Below are 21,922 nucleotides of genomic sequence, written 5' to 3'. Positions count from 1 at the left end.
CAGACCCTCTATTTGAGTTATTGGCCAGTATGATGACATTACTTGCTCTAGACCTTATGTTTCAACCTCTCTGTTTTCCAGGTGTATAGGTCGGTGAGGCCCTTATACAACCCACCAAGATGGTGGCCTTATCATTGAAGATTTGTGTCCGCCAGTGCAATGTGGTGAAGACGATGCAGTTTGAACCGTCCACCCCTGTGTATGATGCCTGCAGAATCATTAGAGAGAGAGTCCCAGAGGCCCAAACGGGACAAGGTTGGAGGACGACTGGTGAATCTAATTTACATAATGGAAATCTATAGGCACCTACATTTGCATGACTCTGTTTCACTCTGTGTTTCAGCCTCAGATTACGGCCTGTTCCTGTCTGACGACGATCCCAGGAAAGGAATCTGGCTTGAGTCTGGGAGAACCCTAGATTACTACATGCTACGAAATGGAGTAAGATTATGTCATATACACCAGGGTGGAGAACTGTCAGTGTCACTTATGGCTTCTTAAAGTGATTTACATTTTCTGTGGGGCCTGAGATTTTTATGCTTCCCCGCTAGCTGGGAGAGATCGCAGTTTGCTGTTGAAAGCGTTTAGCGGAGCTGTGGATGTCATTGCGCTTCCTCTTCTGTTTTCTCAGGATGTCTTGGAGTATAAGAAGAAACAGAGGCCGCAGAAGATCAAAATGCTGGATGGCGCAATTAAAACCATCATGGTGGATGACTCAAAAACAGTTGGCGAGCTGCTTGTCACCATATGTAGTAGAATAGGTAAGTGTCTCTGCTGCAAGCTCTTTGAAAAATCTTGTCGAGTCACCATCAAAGGCTTAAGTTATTCGTCTTCTATTTTAGTTGTAGTCTGAGGTGTGCTTCCTGATTTAATATTGAGCTGCAATATGGTGCTGTGCTCTTGAATTCATATTTTAAGAACATAATTTGCTTAAGCACCTTAGCGCATTTATGTCTGCTTGATAAAGTCTTAATCACATTTTGTTCAGAACACAATGGACATGATTTATCAAGCTCAAACAAGCTTGTTTCTAATAACTGTCGAAGTGTTCTTCCTAAGGCCCAGATCATGGCATCCCTGCCTGTCACAGAGGTGTTCCCTAAGCTGTATATTTCAATTATAATGGGCCGCTACCAAGCCTAATTGGGTGAGGAAGAGAGGGATGTGTGTCTGGCAGATAGCTTTATTGGAAAATGTTTATTTAGAGTAGGGCTTTCTGCTTGGCTTGTTCTCCTGCTCGGCTCCTATTTTAGTTTTCTGGCTCTATACCAGCTTTCCCTCACTTCTGTTTCAAAGCAGAGAGAAAGAGATAAAAAGAGAGTGCAAGAGAATTGCAGCGATGCCTTTCTTTATCGTGGTAGTAGTTATCCTGCTGGTTTGAAGCATCTTTGCCTCTGACAATTCCCTGGCTAACTTTTCAGGAATCACCAACTATGAGGAGTACTCCCTCATTCAAGAGATGACAGAGGACAAGAAGGAGGACGGGATGGGGACCCTCAAGAAAGACAGAACTCTGCTGCTACGAGACGAGAGGAAGATGGAAAAGCTCAAAGCCAAACTGCACACAGATGATGATCGTGAGTGCAAGCCTGCAAGAGCCTCCAGAACTATCGCTGACGTCCTGATGACTTTACGTCAATTTCTTATTTTCACATTAATGGTTTTGACTCAACATCATCATCTTAGACATGTACTTCATCACTCAAGCCTAATTTATTGCATGGACATCTGAAAGCTTAATGAAATTACTCCTGTTATCTTCTGCCCAGAGGACACCAATTAAAATTTGAAACATGCAAATATATAAATCACCCTCCAAGTGTGGCTGAGATGTAGCTTTCGTCTTAGCAGAAAATGATGCAAATGATACTGTTTGTGCTCCTTTAAGATTTTCACCTCTCTGATGAATTTGGTAGATCTTCTGTCAAAGCTGATTTTTCACTTTCAAACTACCAGATTAATTTTACATTGGCATCCTCCCTAGTAGTGTGTTTTTAAAGTAGATGCCTATTCATTTTCGTGCATGTGGTAACGTATTTTTTGTATCGATTGTGCAGTGAACTGGCTGGACCACAGCAGAACCTTCAGAGAGCAGGGAGTGGAAGAAAGTGAGACTCTGCTGCTCAGGCGCAAGTTCTTCTATTCGGACCAGAATGTGGACTCACGGGACCCCGTCCAGCTAAACCTGCTTTATGTCCAGGTAGAACTTGTTACATGCACATTTATGCTAGCGTAGCAAATAAAAAAAAAACAGCAGAGAGAGTGACCTAGACCCACATTTTTTGCTGTTGCAGCTGCACCAACAAACTGAATCCCAAACAGGCAAGCATATGAATTATATCACATTTTCCTGGGTGTTGTTTTTTTGGTTTTTAGTAGACGCATGAGACATAACAAGTGGACAGGAGTGTAATTTGACTCAATAGCTATGTTTTAGTGTGCGTTTAACTTCTGGCCAGGTCCCGACAGACTGAAACGCGGTTCGCTCAGATGTGGTGCAGACAGGTTTGACTTGTTTCCCGCTTACTTCATATAATACAATGGCACAACAAAATAAATGTTTGCACGTTACTGCAAAGCCTTTGCGCCAGATGTTCAAAGCTTTTTTTCGGGTTGCTAAGTGCAGCAGAGCAAGTGGTAAACAGAAGTGTTAGCATACATTTACGGGCATGCTAAATGCTTCACCAGCTTGTCACTAATTTTGTTGTTTGTTATAAGGTTCTGGCTGGTTAGTATAGAGCAGGGCTACAGAGAGCTTTTCCACTGCAAACAGCGAGCTGATACAGTTATCAGTTAAACTGATGAAAATAATGACAGTGAACCAGAACAGTGAATTGAAAGAAGCAGATTTCCCTGTTTTATTCCATTGTTAATATTCTGTAAAATACTGATCAGTGCAGCTTTAAATTCCTCATCATCCCATCATCACACCACTGTTTAAGTTTTTATAGTCTGTTAAAATCACAGTCTTCTCCACACATACAGCGCCCTCCATAATTATTGGCACCCCTGGTTAAGACATGTTCTTTAGCTTCTAATAAATTCATTTTTTTCTAAATAATATAGGACCACAATGAAAAAAGAGGAAAATCCAAGTGCATTTATTCAGTGGGGGGAAAAAATCACACATTAACCCTCAAGCGACCAAGCTATTTTAGCGACTAAAATGACCGACTGGGGTCATTTATGACCCCACTATATTTTACACAGGAATATGTCTACTTTAGTGCCTCTTTTTGTGCTTTCTTACCTATTCCACTCCACTGCATTTTAAGATGGATATTTTAAAATAACCTTCCTTTATTATTCATGAATTTTAATCATTTTTGACTCAGAGCTAAAGTAAAACCATATGAACAATATGATGCATTGTAAGAACGCAATAACATGTATTTAGACACGCTTTGTCTGCCACTTCTTTTAAAACTTTATTCCTTTTGTTTCCTCAATAGTAAATCAAAAGTACATAAAAACAAAATCTATACAAACATCTTGTCTGTATGTGTGCAATGTAACATGCAGAGAAGTATTTAGATTAGGGGCGGCTGTGGCTCAGGTGGCAGAGCCGTTCGTCCAATGCAAGACCTTTTACCCACCTTACCTCCAGTGCTGCCACTTACACTGGTGTATGAATGCGTATGCTGTGTAATGTTGGTGGTGGTCAGAGGGGTTGTAGGAGTGGATTAGCAGCCAGTCAGTCTTCCCCTGGGCAGCTGTGGCTAAAAATGTAGGTCTACCAACTATAGTGCACTGCAAAACACTGAAATATAGCGATGAGAGGTAAAAATAAATAAATAAAACTAAGGCCGACAATAGTGGAAAACCTATACATCTTTCTGGGGTCAAAAGTGACCCCAGACAAGTTTCCATTATCTTTGTCACACCAGTTGGCCGATCTCTACAAAAAACTATGAGCAGCTGTAGGACAAGTAGATTGACAAATTCATGGTAGGAAACGTTTTTCAGATAAAAGATATAAAAACGGCAAATATAATTATATGGCTGGGGTCATAAATGACCCCACTCAGTCGCTTGAGGGTTAAGAAATAATTCTTTTACGTCAAATCATGTGTGCCACAATTATTAGCAACACTGATGTTAACACTTTGTATAACCCCCTTTTGCCAACAAAACAGCACCTAATCTTCTCCTATAATACATTTTTCAACAATTTTCAGTGTGAAAGTATGCTTCCTCAATAAAAATTGAATTTATTTTGAGGTTTTCAACACATCTTAACCAGGGGTGCCAATAATTATGGAAGACATTGTATATAAATGTACTTCAGCGACACCAGTGTTTGGACTCTGCTGAATACCCCTCAGGGAAGGCGGGTCAGCTGAGTCCAGTCAGTCAGGGTTTGCTTGTCTGCATGTCTGCATTTTACATCAACCCCTCCAGCCGAAGGGTGGAGATCTCCTCACTGACACCTGGACTTAAACAGCAGGGTGCCGAGTAAAACACACACATACAGATGTACTCTGTGAGATGTGGGGAGGGCTCAGAGAATGCACTCATACAAATGAATACAAAGCATTATGTGAAAATGAATAACACACAACAATTGTTGGGCGCTCTCCCACACAAAACACATAATCTCTGCAAAACAGCACTTGCTTAAAAATATATATCATGTCTAAAATATACATATATATACACACACACACACACACACACACACACACACACACACACACACACACACATATATATATATAGTTCATATTTGACTCAATCTCAGCTGCTTTAGGAGTTCTTGAATATGTTCAGAACAGACACCCAGCCATCCACCCTCCCCGTCTGCTCCAGATGCTCTCCTCCCTTCTATCTGTCTGTTCCTGTTTTTGCCTTTATTTTTTTTACCCTCCATTTCCTTCCCTTCCAGTTTGCCTGTCTCAAATCCCTCTCCATCTCTTACACATTCTGACATAGTCACATCCCCACCCTCTTTTACCCTGGCACACATTACAGCACTGTGCACATCACAGTCTCCTCTCAACACAGACTCATATTTCCTTTCACAATAACAACTCCGCCCCCTGCCCTTGCCCTTCCCCGTATATCTTTCCCTCGTTGCCTCTGCCTCACACACTCTCGGATTGCTACTCTGATCACAGATCCTCTCCACATAGCGATGGCTCTAATTTGTCACTGTGTTAAAAAGACTGAACAGAGCCAGAAGAGAGATCTTTAGCGGAGTGGAACTCACCTCGGGCTTTTCTTGCTCTTTCTTTGCTTTCATTTTTTTAATGCAGGTTTTTAGTCCCTTCATTTTCCCTTTTAACAGCCCTCATTCATGATTCCAGCAATTCCCAGAAACTCAGTCGTATCGAATAATTGAAATCAGATTGTACAGACGATGACATTATTGCTGGCAATTCTTTGGGAGGGTACCCCTGCAAATTTGCAATGATCTCAAACATTTATTCATGATTTGAAGCTTCCATGATTTCAGACCCAGCCACCCACCCACACACACACACACACACACATAATGGAAGCTCTGCCAGTAACAGACTAATCTCCTTTACTATGCAGCCACTCCCTTTTTATTTGTTCTAAGACCAAGACAAACCTCCATAGCAATAGCATCACCCAGTGTGTCTTGCTTCTTTGCTTTTATGGCTGCTCACGTATTAATATATTATTTATCATTATTTATTCAATAGACAGCAGAGTCCAGAGAAGGGACAGATAAATAATATGCCTTCAAGATAGTATGCATTCGTAAATCTGGTCTCCATCACCTCTTTATCAACCAAGCATCTGCTATCCTACAGACTGTTACATCCTTTCGTAGTGACAGCATTTTTACAGCTTATGAAGCATTTTTGCTTTACTGAAAAAAAAAATAACAGTACTGAGAAAAAGCAGGGAAGAAAGATCGCTGCATTCTTAAATTGGTATTAAATATTGTTCCTTTACTCACCTATTCATTAGCAGCAACAGCAATCATACACAGTGTGCATTTAGTTTCTTTCATCCATCCCTATGTCAGCATTTATTTTTATGGCTGTATTATACTCGGTGTGCTCTGCTGGGCCATGGCGGGCTGCTTGACCTCAGTGTTCCAGCCTCAGGCTGTATGTGTCACAGCTTCTGATGTCTTGTGTTTCACTTCCACTCATGCAGCTCTATTAAAATGTCGTAGAACCAGCTCCTGTATCACTTGCCATGTTCGCTATGAGAAATTCAGGGTCTGTGCTTGCCGTCTAGTCTCTTGACAAACATGGCAGAATTATACGGCTGGTCATTTTACAAAATACAAATCCAATTGACTGCTTAAAGTAAGGAGCGATCTGAAATAAGATGGCCAGTGAATCAATTGTCATGTCAATAGTAAACTCTACTGTGTGATTCGTCACAGAATAAATCTCACAAAAGCAGTGACAAGTGGAATATTACAGTATACAGTGCTGTGAAAAAGTATATGCCTTTCCTGTTTTCTTCTATTTTTGCATATTTTTAACATTTCTCATCAAGCTAATGTTTGTATGTATTTAATATTAGACAGAGATGCAGTTTTTAAATTATGGTTTATTGAAGATTAATTGAAAACGTACATTGCCCCTGTGAAATAGTAATTGCTCTCTGAACCTAATAACTGGTTGGTCCACCCTTGGCAGCAACAGCTGCAGTTAAATGTTTGCAATTGCTTGTGAGCAGTCTTTGACTTTGCCATGGAGGAATTCTGGTCCACTCTTCTCTGCAGAATAGTTTTATTTTGTCCACATTAGATGGATTCAAGCCTGAACAGCCCTTTTATGGTCTTGCCACAGCATCTCGTTTGAATTGAAGTCCAGACTTTGACTCGGCCATACCAAAACCTAAATTTTGTTCTTTTTGAGCCTTTCAGAGGCAGATTGCTTATGTCCTTTGGGTCATTTTCTTGCTGGATAAACCAGCTGTGCTTGAGCTTTAGGTCATGAACTGATAGATGAGCAGGATTCATGGCTCCATCAGTTATGACAAGTCATCCAGGGCCTGTGGAAACGAAGAAGCCCCAAACCATCACAAATGCAAGATGAGCTTTAATGTTCTTTTAGGTCAACCCTCCATGATGCCATTTTAGCCAAGTGTCTCCCTTTATAGTGGAATCATGTACACGGACCTTAGCTGAAGTCAATGAGGCCTGCAGTTCTTTTGATGTTCGTCTGGGTTCTTGTGTGACCTCCTGGACTAGATATGGACACACTCTTGGAGAAATGTTGGTAGGCTGGCTGTTCCTAGGAAGGTTCACCACTGTTCCATGTTTTCTCGATTTGTGGATAATGTCTCTCACTGTGGTCCACTGGAGTCCAAGAGCCTTAGTAATGACTTTGTAACCCTTCCCAGACTGTTAAATGTCAATGACTTTATTTCACATCTGCTCATGAATCTCTTTACAACATGGTATCATTGGTTGTTTTTGAGGCCCTTTTGCTACTTCACAATGCCAGACAGGTTCTATTTAGGTGAAGTTTAGATTCAACAAGCCTGGCAGTAATCATATGTGAGTGTATCTGGTGAAATTGAACCCAACTGTCCAAGCAATTTGGTCATTTGGTAGATTTGTAGTTAAGGGGACAATTACTTTTTCACAAAGGGAAAGATGGACAGCATTTTCCCTCAGTAAATGAAATCCTCATTTTAAAATAGTATTTTTGTGTTTTCTTGGGATATCCTTGTCTTATATTGAAATTAAATTAATGATCTGAAACATTTAAGTGTGACAACTATGCAAAAATAGGATACCTGTAGGGGGGCTAATACTTTTTCACAGCACTATGTAAGCATGAGCTGTTTCATTCGTGCTTCACAGTAATTGTCTCACTCACAGCTGTGTTAACCATTAGCTCTCTAGCAGCCTCCAATAATATTCATGCAGGTGCACAGTGTGACTATTACAGCCTGACATCTCTCCCTTTACTCTGATCAGAGCGCCTCCCAACACCACCTGCTGTGCAGCTCCCCTCACCACTCCGACCTCACCAAAGATCAGAGCCTTTGCTCGGATCCTTCCTCATAAGTAGGATACTATATTTACATGGAACACAGAGAAACCATTTATTTACCTTGGATACACGGTTCTAACAGGCTAGTATCCAAGTTGCTGAACATTCTATATTATGCCATCATTTCTGGACCAACTCAGCAATACTTTTGTTCCTGGCTACCTGACCGCTGTTACATTTACTGCTCTGCTGGATATTGACTCCCTTATCTCATCACCAGTAATGGAAGATGAGAGGAATGACCGATAAAACGTACCCTCAGCATTACCGGTGTTTAACTTTCACATTGAATTTAGAGTGTAGGTCATCAATGCATCAATTATCATCATATTATTTATCACAGTGACAAAGAACTGGGATCCCCAGTACACACCTGCAAAAACTGGATAGGTAGTTTACATCCCGTGGTACTAACTGTAACAGGTTTTAATTTTCCCAAAACCAGGTTAAGCTTGTCTAGATTTCTGAAACTATTTATTTGTGCAAACACATCAGGAGGAAACTCCAAAACAGCGGGAAAACATGCTGTGCGCATCTAATACAACAAATGTGAAATGAACTGAATCTGTGCCTGATTTTCTGAGTGGTAGATTCTTTACACTCAGTAGCTAATCTGCATACACGAAACAATACTGACTCTAAAACCAGTGCGTATAGTCTCATTATTCCTGGCGTCACACTTCAGAATAATACTGTCTAGTGAGCAGCATCAGTGAATGGCATGTGTGAGGGCTAATTTTAGAGTGTCGTCTTGTGTTCAGCGAGAGCTTATGCACTCCACAGTGAATTGCACTTGGGAAAGGACTTGATTGTGAGTAGAGGAGATTGTTGTCCTCATTACAGCAGTAAGCTGCTGCTTAGTTTTTCATTGATGTAATGGGACGTAAGAAGGAGTAGAGTCCACGCTGTGCACTGATATGCTAATGCTAAAAGCACTGATGGAGCCTTTCTCACTGTCAGCAAGGCCTCTCAGCTTTTGGAGCCATTAAATTTGCAGCAGTGAACTAGAAAGAGAGCGAGTGAGAGCGGAGAGAGAGAGAGGCAGAGCTGACTGCCCCCTGGAGAAAACTGCAAACAGGGACGACTATTTGAGTGATGTCAACAAAGGCTTCTCCCTTTCCATCTACCTAAATGGTGAAGATAATGTAGACGATCTCCTGAAAATGCATTGAAACATAAATTATGTCTCCACAGCACCAAACAAGCATGAGGGTTTTTTTTCTCTGTAATAATAATATTAAAAAACATTCAGTCATTAGATTTCTTAACAACATACTGCGGACCATTCTGTAATGCAGATGGGATACTGTGAAGGACTGATGCATTTGTGTAATGTGTTTTCCTTTTTAATAACACATAATGGGCTGTGATGACAAATTGTTGAAGCTGTTACATTTGAAAGCCGGCAGAATTTCTTTTATTGTCACAAGCAAATCTTATTTGGCTCCCCTGTGTGAATGAGTCTCAGTTATGATGTATGTACTCCAGAGCCACACTTCTTATTAGTCATTCATTTAGAAGATATCCTTTCAGAAACCACAGTGCATCCAAAGCACACAATGAAGTGCTCATTACAGAGCTCTGTTGGGTGAATTTTGGATAATTCTCATGTCTTTGTAGTTCTTTTTCCTGGATGTGTGTTACTGCCTCTTCGCTTACTCTCCCCCCCTTGCCTCTTCTCATGTCTCCTCCAGGCTAGGGATGATATATTGAATGGATCCCACCCTGTCTCCTTTGATAAAGCCTGTGAGTTTGCAGGGATCCAGGCTCAGATCCAGTTCGGACCCCATGCGGAGCACAAACACAAGCCTGGTTTCCTGGAGTAAGCTTTCCTTATCAACAAAGATGCACTGATATCCGCATTCACGATAAGTGTGCACAGACAGTGTGTTGTGCTTTTTTATATGATCAGTTCACAGCTGTACAGTAGTTATCTCCTGCTTCAGTACAAGCTGTAGCTTTTGGGATTTCCTCCAGTGGAAAGCTCAGGGGTGATGTCAGCTGTTACAACTGTTTTCTGATATGTAGACACTAAGGCAAGAATGACCTCATATGTAGAAGTATGTTAATAGGAAAGGAAATGCCTGTAGGTCAAACAAGTAACCATGCAAAAATGTCATTTATCTCCGTAGCCTGAAGGAGTTCCTACCTAAAGAGTACATCAAGCAAAGAGGGTCCGAGAAGAAAATATTCCAAGTATGTGCATCACATTGCTTGAATGTTGCATTTAAAAAAATCGTGTTTGAGGCGTTTGGCAGCCCATTGAGATTGTATTAATTTGTTCTCTGTTAAGGCCTGCATACATTCATAACATGCAGACTGCATCATTTCAAAAAGTACATTAACGTGTGTAATAATCAGTCTAAGTCGGAGATGTAACTGTTGTTTTTCCAGGATCATAAAAACTGTGGAGAGATGACAGAGATTGAAGGGAAAGTGAAGTATGTGAAGCTTGCCAGGTCCCTGCAGACATATGGAGTTTCTTTTTTCCTGGTGAAGGTAAGAGCTACATTCATGCCGAGTTAGTGTGGAAAAGAAGATAGTATTTGTTACACATGCACCTGATTCATAGGTGCAACAGAAAATATGCATAAAATTCTCACAAAAAAAGTGATTTCTGATTTCCTGCGGGCCTAAAAAAAAAAATGAAACCAATGCCAAAGTGCTAAAACCTGCAGTTCCTCAAATGGCTACTTGAGGCAGGCTCCAAAAGTGATGCAATCCCAATGGACCCCCATGTTAAAATGCCCACCTTTGCAGCAGAGATAGACATATTTGCAGCCTGATACAAAAATGATCTTGGTCTCTATTGCTAATATTCCCATTCATGACAATTTTATAATGCTAACCTTTTATGTAAGTCATCTGTTAAAATTGTATGATATAAAGATATGAATAACTAAAGCTATGGCAGCTTTGAGTGAAAGACAGGTGTGGTCAGATCCACTCATATGCCACCTCTTTGCTCAATTTTGGATTAGCTGGAAGTTAGGAGGAGTCAGGCACTGACAAAATGGCGACAGCTGGAGCCGCACTGAGCTTGTGCTGTTCAAGAAACATATAAAGTAGGGCTGTCTATCTTTACATATGGTCTATGTTTCTACCTTTACAGGACGCTTACAACTTTGATCTTGTATTATTTGTGTGCAGTGAGGGATCTTTGTACTTTCTGGGGGTGCGCCCGTTTGGTTTTACCTCCAAATACACTGATAGCTACTCTGGCTAAACATTTGGCTTGTTTGCAAGTGTGACATTCTGACAGTTCATGTTTCTTTCCTCATTTAATTATGTTGCTGCCATGTTGCAGCATTTGCAGATCCCAGAATTTAACTTACACTACATTATCAGCACAATTGATACAAATGTGGGCTAATGATATTGAAATCAAACCAGAATTTCTCCGTAGTAATGATTAACTAATTTCAATTTAATGATTCATCTGGTTATAGCAAACAGGCGTACAATGCTACTGTAAAAATGAGCAGCAGCTGTGATTGGAAAGTCGCTCTGACACTCACTGTGATGTCAAACAGGTATGAAAGCTTGTTGAAAACACCAAAAGCTCCATTATCACAACAAATCAGAATCTTCAGAGTGGAAGCTTGTTCGCTCGCCGTTCAGCAGCACACTCGGTGCTGTGAAATACTTGTGACAATAGCAATTCTGTTCTGTTCTGGTTTGGCAAACACAGAAGTGGAATGGAAGTGCAGCGTGTGAATGGGATGAAGTTGCACCACTAGGTATTATAAAAGCTCTCTGACAGCAGCCCATTTGGCTACGAACTTGCAGGAAAGAGGGAAAGAAGAGGAAGAGTGCAGTTGTCTGCTGGGGTCTTAATGGACGATAAATGGAATGTTTGGCCCCGTAGTTAAAGGACACTGCAGGGTTCAAATTATCTTTGTGTGCATATGAGAAAGTGCGTGTGCATCTACATGTACGAGCACTGTCTGTGTTCAATGAGGAGATGTAGTGATGGAGATTTCAAGACTCTGTTAAATAATTCACTCCAGCTGCACTCTGCTCTTGATGCCTGCAAAAGCAAAAGCACAGACCTGGCTTTGTTGAAGCATTCATTGTAACCTTCCATTTTTCATCTGTCAGTCTTTAATCACTGCAGGTTTTGGGTTGGCAAGCCCTCTGTTGCTGCGAACGCAACAGAAATGAAAATACTGTATAATGGAAGTAAATAACCATGTTCAGTTATGTGTTTACTGCAGGTGTGTACATGAACAATATCCACTTCACTGTTGCATTGTCTTGCACAAGCAGATTTTCTGCTACAATAACCAAGGTTAAACAACTAAAAATAACATAAGACCTCGGCTTTGCACTTCAGATTAGAAAATCACACTTCCTGCTTGAATACAGCCTTGGTAATTGTGACATCCAAGTAATGTAGCCTAAAACAATGGAGATTTTTAAAAACCCTTAGCACAAAGATATCATGAACACTAATATAATGTTATCTGTCCTTGTGTGTTAAAGCACAGAACCTAAAAATGATTTAACTTATTGGCTTTTGTTCAATTCTTAGATTTCTCCATTTTGACCAAATGAGACAAAAAAAAAAAGAAAACCTTGGAGACTTTAAATATATAGATTTTTAACTCCTCATCTCTACACACTGCTAATTTTTGTTTTGTCCTTCACAACCCCTGGAGGGGAGCCAAGTGTAGGCTTGGTGTCTGAAGTGAGCTGTAATAGATTTTCAGTGGGCAGAGAGTGGAGGGCAGTGGAGCTGGTCAGGAACAGAGCTGGTGGAAGTACCATGCTGCTGCGCTGACAGTGACTAAAGCCTGTGGAGACCCTTTTCAATAAAGCAGCAGTTAAACAAGGTTGAACTCTGCTGGGTCAGTTCGCAGCTGCCCTTCTCCTCCTCCTCCTCCTCCTTCTCCATTCGGGCCTCCAAGCCACAGACACGGCATGCGTATTACAGCAGCACCAGCAGAATGGCACAATGATTTTGCGTTCGCGCCTTGAATGAATCATCTGTGTAGGTGTTTAGCACCAACATAAATGTTGTCTGATGTTTTCCTATCTGACAGGAAAAGATGAAGGGTAAAAATAAACTGGTCCCGCGGCTGCTCGGGATAACCAAGGAGTCAGTGATGCGAGTGGATGAGAAGACGAAGGATGTGGTGCAGGAATGGCCTCTGACAACAGTCAAGAGATGGGCAGCCTCCCCCAAGAGCTTCACCTTGGTACTGCGTGACCCTTTGCATCCAGCCCTCACCTCTACTTGTACACTCCCAGTGCTATTCATGCATTTTTTACACAGTGTATTGGACATAACTCTGCACCACATATTCACTCCCCAATTTATATTTTCCAATGCATCCAAAAAATTGTTGAGACCTCAGAATGCAATATTGAATGTTTTTATCGTACAAGCCAGCTATTTCATCTGAGTTAACAATAGGTTCCTGGGGGAGAATGTGCAGAATTTGGATGTATTATTTATCTGAAAACCTTTTTAATTTTCTTTACCAGCTGTTGGCTGCTTTCTTCCTGTACCGAAAGAGGATACTCCATTTAAAGATTAATATATTATGCAAATTTTGAAATGTACTCTGAGGTATATTTGCCAACATTGATTTTAAACTAAAAAAAAAAAAAAAAAAAGCTCACCCATGTGTTTTTGTTGCATGCTTTGAAGTGAGCAGTTTTCACATTCATTACATCTCGTTTTTAATCAGATCTTTGGAGAGAAAGGATGCTACGCAGAAACGCAGTCAGTTTTTCATTTCATTAACAGTAGAAATGATGAAGGTGCTGCCAAGTTTATTCAGGTCGTCACCCCAAGCGAGGCATTTTTTTTAATTTGTGCACAAATTAGAATGCCATTACTATGAGTTGAATATTTTGCAGCGTTGGGCAGATGTTAAGATACAGTGACTGGAGGGACACTTGACTTTTCCTGAACTTGTATCTCTAATGCATTGTACAGGATTTTGGAGAGTACCAGGAAAGTTACTACTCTGTTCAGACTACAGAGGGAGAGCAGATATCCCAACTTATTGCTGGATACATTGACATCATTCTGAAAAAGGCAAGTAATTTTCCATAAAGCTCATTGAATTAACAAGATAAGCATTCCGTTCTCTGTACATGAAGCCTACAGTGTTCACTGTGATGCCTCTACAGAAACAGAGTAAGGATCGCTTTGGTCTTGAGGGAGATGAAGAATCCACTATGCTGGAGGAATCGGTTTCACCAAAGAAGTGAGTGGTATTTGTGCATTATCTGCTGTAGTAAAGAGCTGACCATTCTGATTCAGTGAACACAGTCTCGTTATTCTTCATGAATTCAAAACCTCACTGTTTAATTGTGCATGTAATTACATTTCTGCCTGCCCAGCATAGTACTCCCCAAGAGAGGTAATGTTTGAATTAAACCCAAAAACAGCACTTGTAATTTTAAAATACTGCTAACACTGTTCTGGCTATTTTAGAATGCAGTTTGTTAAAGTGTTTCCTTGGATGTTTTTTTTTTTTTTTTTTAATGGCCTCGGGGTAAAATCTTATTTTGCAAATGAAAGCTGCATCATTTGAAAGTTAAGATATCACACAGGTTAAGATATCAACTAATTTGAAGCTGTAATTTTTTTATTCCCGACTGGGTGCTGTCTCCCCTGATTTTCTCTTGTAACTTAGTGCCTAGTGGAAATGAAGGTAAAGCTGATGGACCAGGGTTCTATCGCACAGGGTTGGAAATTTGTTGTCACTGGAAAGCCACATGGCTCTTTGTGAAACCGCTCTCTGGCAGACTGGGGCATCATATTCCTGCTGCTTATGGGCCAATTGACTCATGTTGTGGTTCTCAGTACAAAAACATAATTGCTGCCTCTCAAAACAAGCCATAATTAACCATTGGAGTCAGGAGCATCTGTTGAGTTGGGCATGAAAACACATTTTTCTGTACAATATTTCTTCTGACAATGCCTGCTCGCTGTGGGAACAGTTGTTGGTCCGTGATAATTGTTTTAATTATAATTTAGTCATTTTTGTCATCTCAATTGGTGACAGTTATGTTATCATCTGGAGCAATCAGGATTTAAAGATCCAGTCAAATAATAATTTGAAAGAACTCTGTAATACCTCCCTATGTCAGTTTTGAGTGTAAAAACAGAGCATTATTTAAACTGAATTGGAAGTCATAGAAAATCAGAAGAAATGCATTGTTCACCAACACTGAATAAAAATGTTAAGGCAGTGTTTCATGTAGTTTGACCTTGATTTTTCCACTGCACACATGCTTTTATGTCAGTCCTGTTTTCCATATAGCTAGAACATCATAGTATAAATCTACATACATTATGTAAGTTAAATATAACATTCACACGCAATGAAACAACTTCATGAATACAAGTTGTTTCATTATGAAAGTCATTGCAGACCTCTTTTTCTTTTTCTTCTGCATAAGGTCCACAATTTTGCAGCAGCAGTTTAATCGGGTAGGTCGTGTGGAGCACGGCTCAGTAGCCCTTCCGGGTATAATTCGGTCTGGGTCTACTGGGGGTCCCGACACCTTCAATATGGGCACGATGCCGTCAGCCCAGCAGCAAATCACCACAGGCCAGATGCACAGAGGACACATGCCTCCACTGGTGAGTCTGAGTATTTTCACACCCTGAAAGATAAATGTCATATTCCCTCCTGTCTCACTGTATTTTGATTTTGGATTGTTACCGTAATTGAATTTGTAGCATCCACCTCTGGGTCAATCTCTGCAATTTGGAAGCCGTGTTTGTGAACCAAATAAATATGAATGTGAATGAATGAGAGAAAGATGTAGCACGTTGGCTCCATCCTGCTTTCTTTTGAAATGTCAGAACATGATGTTCAGGTCTGTTATACTCGCCTTTTTAATGTAAATCTGATCCACCGGGTTTGAAATATTACTTGTGGTCTCTGCTGTCAGAAAATAACCACATCTCGCTGATAATGAGATAGAGAATGAAGGTTCCTCATTTTCACACTAAAAGCCCATCTGTCTCCTGCAGTTTATAGATATTTAAATGCAAGTCTTGAGTTTCACAGTTGTGTTTTTAATTAATTTTGTTTAGTCATTTGTACACTGAGTGTCTGTTATCTGTTTGTCTGTTGCTGTTGTTGTCAGAGTCTGGCCCAGCAGGCCCTGATGGGGACCATCAACAGCAGTATGCAGGCTGTGCAGCAGGCTCAGGCTGACCTGGGACATGTAGATAATCTGCCTCCACTGGGCCACGACTTAGTGAGTCATACTACACCAGTTACTACACAGTTTTGAAAAAAAGACACTTATGCATAGACCCACCACATTCCCACAATCACAGCAACCCACTGAGTTCTACTTTTTCAACACTTTCTTCAGCTTGCTCATGTTACAACCTCTGGATTTGCAAAGTAAAGACAGCTTAAAAAGAATCAAGCATTCCAATCACATCAAAGTCCATCATATTTCTCAGATATAATTAGGATCTTGAACTGACTGCAAATGTGGAGGTTGTATTTAATGCTCGAGCATTTCCAAAGCCATAGGTATTGTATTGCCTTAGTCCTTTAATCCTGAGCAATGAAGTTGATATGAGCTGAAAATCACCCACTGTAATGAATGCCAATAACTCTCATTCTCCCCCACCAAAAGGCATCCAGGGTTTGGGTTCAGAACAAAGTGGATGAATCCAAACATGAAATCCACTCTCAGGTCGATGCCATTACCGCTGGAACAGCATCTGTGGTCAATCTCACTGCAGGTGAGTGCCCAGGAGAAAGCTAAATAGCTAAAGGATGACACATACTATCATTTTGAGTTTTCATTTATTTCTGCAGCTCACTTCTGTTTTGTAAAATCTGTCCTTGACAGAAAACAGCCTATGTATATGAAGCAGCCTAAATATTGTTTTCATATACATTATTTTAACTCCAGGATATGAATCAATAAATGTTTCCTATGCCAGTGTTAAGCATTCACTGATGTTGACAGCAAAGCTTGCCCCAGTTCTCCTTGTTACATACTTATAAATATTACTACTGATAAATAAATCTTGAACTTGTCCTGAAGCTCAGCTTACTGGCAGCGTCTGTCTCTGCTCCCTATGTTGATTGGCACAATGCCAGTCAAGTTCCAGCCAGGTTTTAATCTTACCTTGCCATCTGTTTTGTTGCACATAACCTCACTCCAGTGTCGAGAACAAAGTTTTTCATCTTCATGGCCACTTGCTCCTTCAGCGTGCTCATCTCTGCGGAACCGTTTCAAATAGCCTCTAATTATGACACTGACACTGATGTTTGTGTTACAGCATATGACATGCAGCTGCCTCGTGGCTCAGCTAAATCAATGTGGCAGCAGCATAGCTAATTAAGATGCACAGCAAAGATGTGGTTTGTTATGATGGCTCTCTGTCCTCTGCAGGTGAGCCCACAGAAACTGACTACACAGCAGTGGGCTGCGCCATCACCACCATCTCCTCCAACCTCACGGAAATGTCTAAGGGTGTCAAGCTGCTCGCGGCGTTAATGGACGATGAGGTGGGCAGTGGACACAAGCTCATGGGTGCTGCCAGGATGCTGGCAGGAGCTGTGTCAGATCTGCTCAGATCTGTTGAGCCTGCAGCCGCTGAGGTGAGGCACTTACTGATTATTGTGCTGATTTGGACGTCAACTGTAGTCGCTGTAGTCACAAATTCGCATGCAGTGTTGGACTGTATGCTTTTTGTCAGTGTCCCAGTGAAGATATATTACAGAAGGTTTTTTGGGGATGATTTTTGACCCTAAAGACTGTTTTAGAGAATCCATGAGGCCCTCACTGAAAACAGGCCAGGCCTGTGTAATGAATGTGGTGATGTCATCCTCATGCAGCCCAGACAGACGGTGCTGACTGCAGCCGGAAGCATTGGACAGGCCAGCGGGGACCTGCTCCGCCACATGGGGGAGGGCGAGACTGATGAGAAGTTCCAGGTTGGACGACACCCACTCACTGTTCCTATGACACTGCCGGCCAAACAGGAAGACACACACTTATTCTCAGGCCCCTTTTAAAAATGTCAGTACGAACTTATGTAATCAGCTCAGGCTTTATTATTAGATCGTCACTTTATGTGGATTTGAAACGTGGTGACAGAATGAGAGCTTTCAGTTGTAAAATGACGATCCAGTGTGTCAGATCTCCATTAATACAAACTTATCTGTATCCTGCACTATCTGCCTCATTGATTCCTTTACACAGAAATTAATTTACCTGCCACACACACCTCAGCTTGGATGCCTCCTTCCAGCTGTGATACCACTGTCTTTAGTGTTAATGCCCAGAGAAGAGGGCTCGTAAATCATCCGCAAACTTGGTTTCATTGACCTTGAGCCAGAAATTTTCTACTACATTCAGACAGTGTCGTTTGAATTCCAATTGTTATACTTATAGACATAACATATTATTTGCATGCTGTGACCCATAATCACTCTTTGCCTTGTGCTGTTTGCTGTTACACTCCAGTTGTTCCTTGTGCACTAGTAGTGCAGTAATCACGTTATATCAACTGAACAAAACAGGTTACAAACATTTACTTTCCTCATCCCCCCAGTCACGTGCACAGCTGTGCGATGTTTCAGTGAAGGACATTGATTAATATGTTGCAGGACACTCTGATGAATCTGGCCAAAGCAGTGGCCAATGCAGCTGCTATGTTAGTCCTGAAGGCCAAGAACGTGGCCCAGGTGGCCGAGGACACCATATTGCAGAACCGGGTGATCGCAGCTGCCACTCAGTGCGCCCTGTCCACCTCACAGCTGGTAGCCTGCACCAAGGTACTGAACTAAAACTTGTCCATCTCAGCAGCCAAGTAGGTAAAGGACATACCACCAGATAGGAGATAATCCAAACAGAATGTAGGCTTCAGCTTTGTTGGAGTTTACTTTGGAAATAAGAAACGTTGAACTTCTTTTAGTTCAAAGATCTTTGTGTCACATCTTGAATGGAAGAAGTTATTTTTTATGATCAGTAATGATTATAGTTTTATTTTAAAAAGCTTCACATGTTGTGCTTGGTTAGCTGAAACAGGAATCAACGTAGATGCTCTCTGTATGTATATGATCTGGAATTTTCTGTCAACGTCTATGTGTGGCACAGGTGGTGAGTCCGACCATCAGCTCCCCAGTGTGTCAGGAGCAGCTTGTTGAGGCCGGGAAGCTGGTGGACCGTTCTGTGGAAACCTGTGTCAAAGCTTGCCGCTCGGCCAGTGACGATGGCGAGCTGCTCAAGCAAGTTGGGGCAGCAGCTGGTGTGGTGAGCCAGGCTCTCAGCGACCTACTGCAACATGTCCGCCACTACGCCAGCTGCGGAGAGCCCATCGGACGCTACGACCAGGCAACAGACACAATTATGAACGTGACTGAAAACATTTTTACTTCCATGGGTGATGCTGGTGAGCACTGATGGCAATCCATCATTCTTAAGTACATTCCTGTTTTCACTTTGCTTGTTCTAATGTGTTTTGGCTGCATCAGGGGGCCTTTAAGACAATGTCTGCATCTGTGTTTGTGTTAAATGTTCTTCAAAAACTTCTACTCATTTTCAAAGCTTAGGCTATTTGTTATGGTTTGAACCATGAGTCTGAAGACTTTTAAACCCCGTCAATTCTCAAGCGGTTGTAGAAAACATGTCATCCAAAACCACTACAGAGTTCTCAATCTGGCCTCAATCAGCATCAGGGAGCCTTTGAAAGTTAACAGGAAACACATGACCTATGCATTTTTGGAAGAACCATCGTTTTTCCTCTATAAATCAGAATGAAAGAAAAAAATCTGTGGCAATAGATCAGCATTGAATAACAACAGTTTATTCTATAGAGAGTACTGGCTGATTCCCAGGGGCATAGGATGTAGGTTGTAAAGCACCTAGATGTCTTTCATTGTCTTTTCTGGCTGAGTTATTTCCAGCGGGAAGTGGGTGTTTGGGAAACACAACTTTTTATAGCAGGTGTGTGGGGAGATGTTACATATATCCCACAGACTTTCATTTACGTGAAAGAGGATGACTCACTAGAAACATTCAGCTAAAAGAGGACATGAAGGTGAAAAGAATGACTTGACTAGGACATTTCTATGTGATGCACTAGGGTTTAATGTCGTGATAAATTAATAGGCCATTTACCAGCCATCAACAGTGCTATTATCCCTTTAATATCTCTGGTTGTATTAGTATTCATCAACTTACAATATTGCGCATTTTCAAAAGAAAGCGAGTCATGCACAGGATCAGACATCAATTAGACAATTAAAGTTTTAGCTATTTAATTAACTTTTGTAACCAAGAATAGACATGCCCATTGGTTGTTTTATCTCAACAATCTCATTTGAGTATCCATAAAATTTAAGATTTCGCAATGTATGTGAAGGTTAAATGGTGCTATAAAGGTGCAAAACATATATAGTATTGATATTAAAAGACATGCTATTGGAAGTTAATGTGTCACACTGCGTTAGGGTGCAGTCAGACGAATCTCCATCATCTAACACACATTTGTGTTGGTGTTCCCTTGAGAACACTTTTGTCCCAAGAAACATGTCCTTGATTCTGATAAGTTAAACGGATGATGACAGCTCTAAAATCAAAGCATCACTTTCAAAAAATCCTGCCTGTCAAAGTGGATGCAGATCTGCAACACTCCTCATTGAAAAACAAAACATGGACAAAAACACGAAACCAGCTTTCATGGATTTACCTTGTGCTGCTGTCGAGATTATTTTCATGTTTGTGCGGGGTTTCTGGCTCTATGTCCTCATGTGTTGTTTGCTTGTTTGTGTGAACAGGAGAGATGGTGCGTCAGGCCCGGGTGTTAGCCCAAGCCACGTCTGACTTGGTTAATGCCATGAGATCAGACGCCGAAGCAGAAGTTGATGTTGACAACTCCAAGAAGCTCCTCGCTGCAGCTAAACTCCTGGCTGATGCCACGGCTCGGATGGTGGAGGCTGCTAAGGTGAGAGAGTAACAGGTTTGCTCTCACAGTTTAATGCAATAGAAATTTCTGTTCACTTCAGTGTAGTAAGAAAACTAAAATGCAGTCTGTCATAATTACTGTGCTTGAGTGAGTATTGATTAATAGTTTACTCCAATTTAATGCAGAGGACGCATTTATTATCAGTTCAACCTCATTATATGCAATCATGTTGATCCAGCTGTTGATTTTATTTTAATTTTCTATCCACGGTACCACAGCAGTGATGTTCTTGTATGTGTGCTTTCATGCTGAATACAGTGTTAAAAGAACTGACTTGGATTTCTGTTCTTTGATAGAAAATAAGTCTTGGTATAAGTGCATGCACTAGACACCGACATTATTTTACATCCAAAATAAAAGGGTGCAGCATCAGTGGCTCTTAATAAGCCCCTGGCACCGTTGTGCAGGATATTATCAGTGTGAAATATCCAGGCAAGCGCTGCTTATGGCTCGTTAGATGTTTTTGATCTGTGACACATTAATCACCACATCACTGCCATTATCAAAGAGGAAGTGAGGATCTGGTACTGATGGTTTCCTTGGAAACTGTCAGAAAGCAGCCAGAGCTAAATGCCTCTTTGCATCTAGTTTACAATGTGTATAACCAGAGTTGTTCAAGTTTTATTGCTGTGATCTGATAGCTATTGTTATATGTACTGTATAGATAGTGTGTGTTTGTTTGCATCTGCACATATCTGAATAAATGTGTGTTTATATGCCCTCAGGGGGCGGCCGCCTACCCAGAGAATGAAGACCAGCAGCAGAGGCTCAGAGAGGCAGCCGAGGGGCTACGTGTTGCCACTAATGCTGCCGCTCAGAACGCAATAAAGAAAAAACTGGTCAACAGGCTGGAGGTGAGTCAAAGAAGTCAATGTGTTTTCTTCTTTGTGTTGTTTGACCTTGATCAAAACAGCTCTTCTTTTCGCGTCTCCTCAGCAGTAGCGAAGATGTCACA

The 21,922-nt window shown here is 41.2% G+C and overlaps 1 protein-coding gene across 1 annotated transcript in view; it reads left to right on the top strand.

Moving 5' to 3' along the window:
- Nucleotides 1–21,922, top strand: part of tln2b (talin 2b) — an 83,160-nt gene that overhangs the window by 33,811 nt on the left and 27,427 nt on the right. The window contains 20 exon segments of the mRNA XM_051952413.1: nucleotides 82–255; nucleotides 344–441; nucleotides 632–761; nucleotides 1,422–1,577; nucleotides 2,058–2,200; nucleotides 9,689–9,816; nucleotides 10,127–10,190; nucleotides 10,389–10,493; nucleotides 13,040–13,195; nucleotides 13,942–14,043; nucleotides 14,139–14,215; nucleotides 15,417–15,600; nucleotides 16,113–16,226; nucleotides 16,620–16,728; nucleotides 17,388–17,596; nucleotides 17,834–17,932; nucleotides 18,608–18,775; nucleotides 19,098–19,392; nucleotides 20,780–20,946; nucleotides 21,693–21,821. Coding sequence (XP_051808373.1) covers nucleotides 120–255; nucleotides 344–441; nucleotides 632–761; nucleotides 1,422–1,577; nucleotides 2,058–2,200; nucleotides 9,689–9,816; nucleotides 10,127–10,190; nucleotides 10,389–10,493; nucleotides 13,040–13,195; nucleotides 13,942–14,043; nucleotides 14,139–14,215; nucleotides 15,417–15,600; nucleotides 16,113–16,226; nucleotides 16,620–16,728; nucleotides 17,388–17,596; nucleotides 17,834–17,932; nucleotides 18,608–18,775; nucleotides 19,098–19,392; nucleotides 20,780–20,946; nucleotides 21,693–21,821 — 2,769 coding nt within the window. The 5' untranslated portion in view covers nucleotides 82–119.

Source organism: Acanthochromis polyacanthus, chromosome 8 (genome assembly GCF_021347895.1).
Source record: "Acanthochromis polyacanthus isolate Apoly-LR-REF ecotype Palm Island chromosome 8, KAUST_Apoly_ChrSc, whole genome shotgun sequence".
Classification (NCBI taxonomy): Eukaryota; Metazoa; Chordata; class Actinopteri; family Pomacentridae; genus Acanthochromis; species Acanthochromis polyacanthus.
Note: the sequence above shows the minus strand (reverse complement) of the source record. Positions and strands in the feature narration are given on the sequence as shown.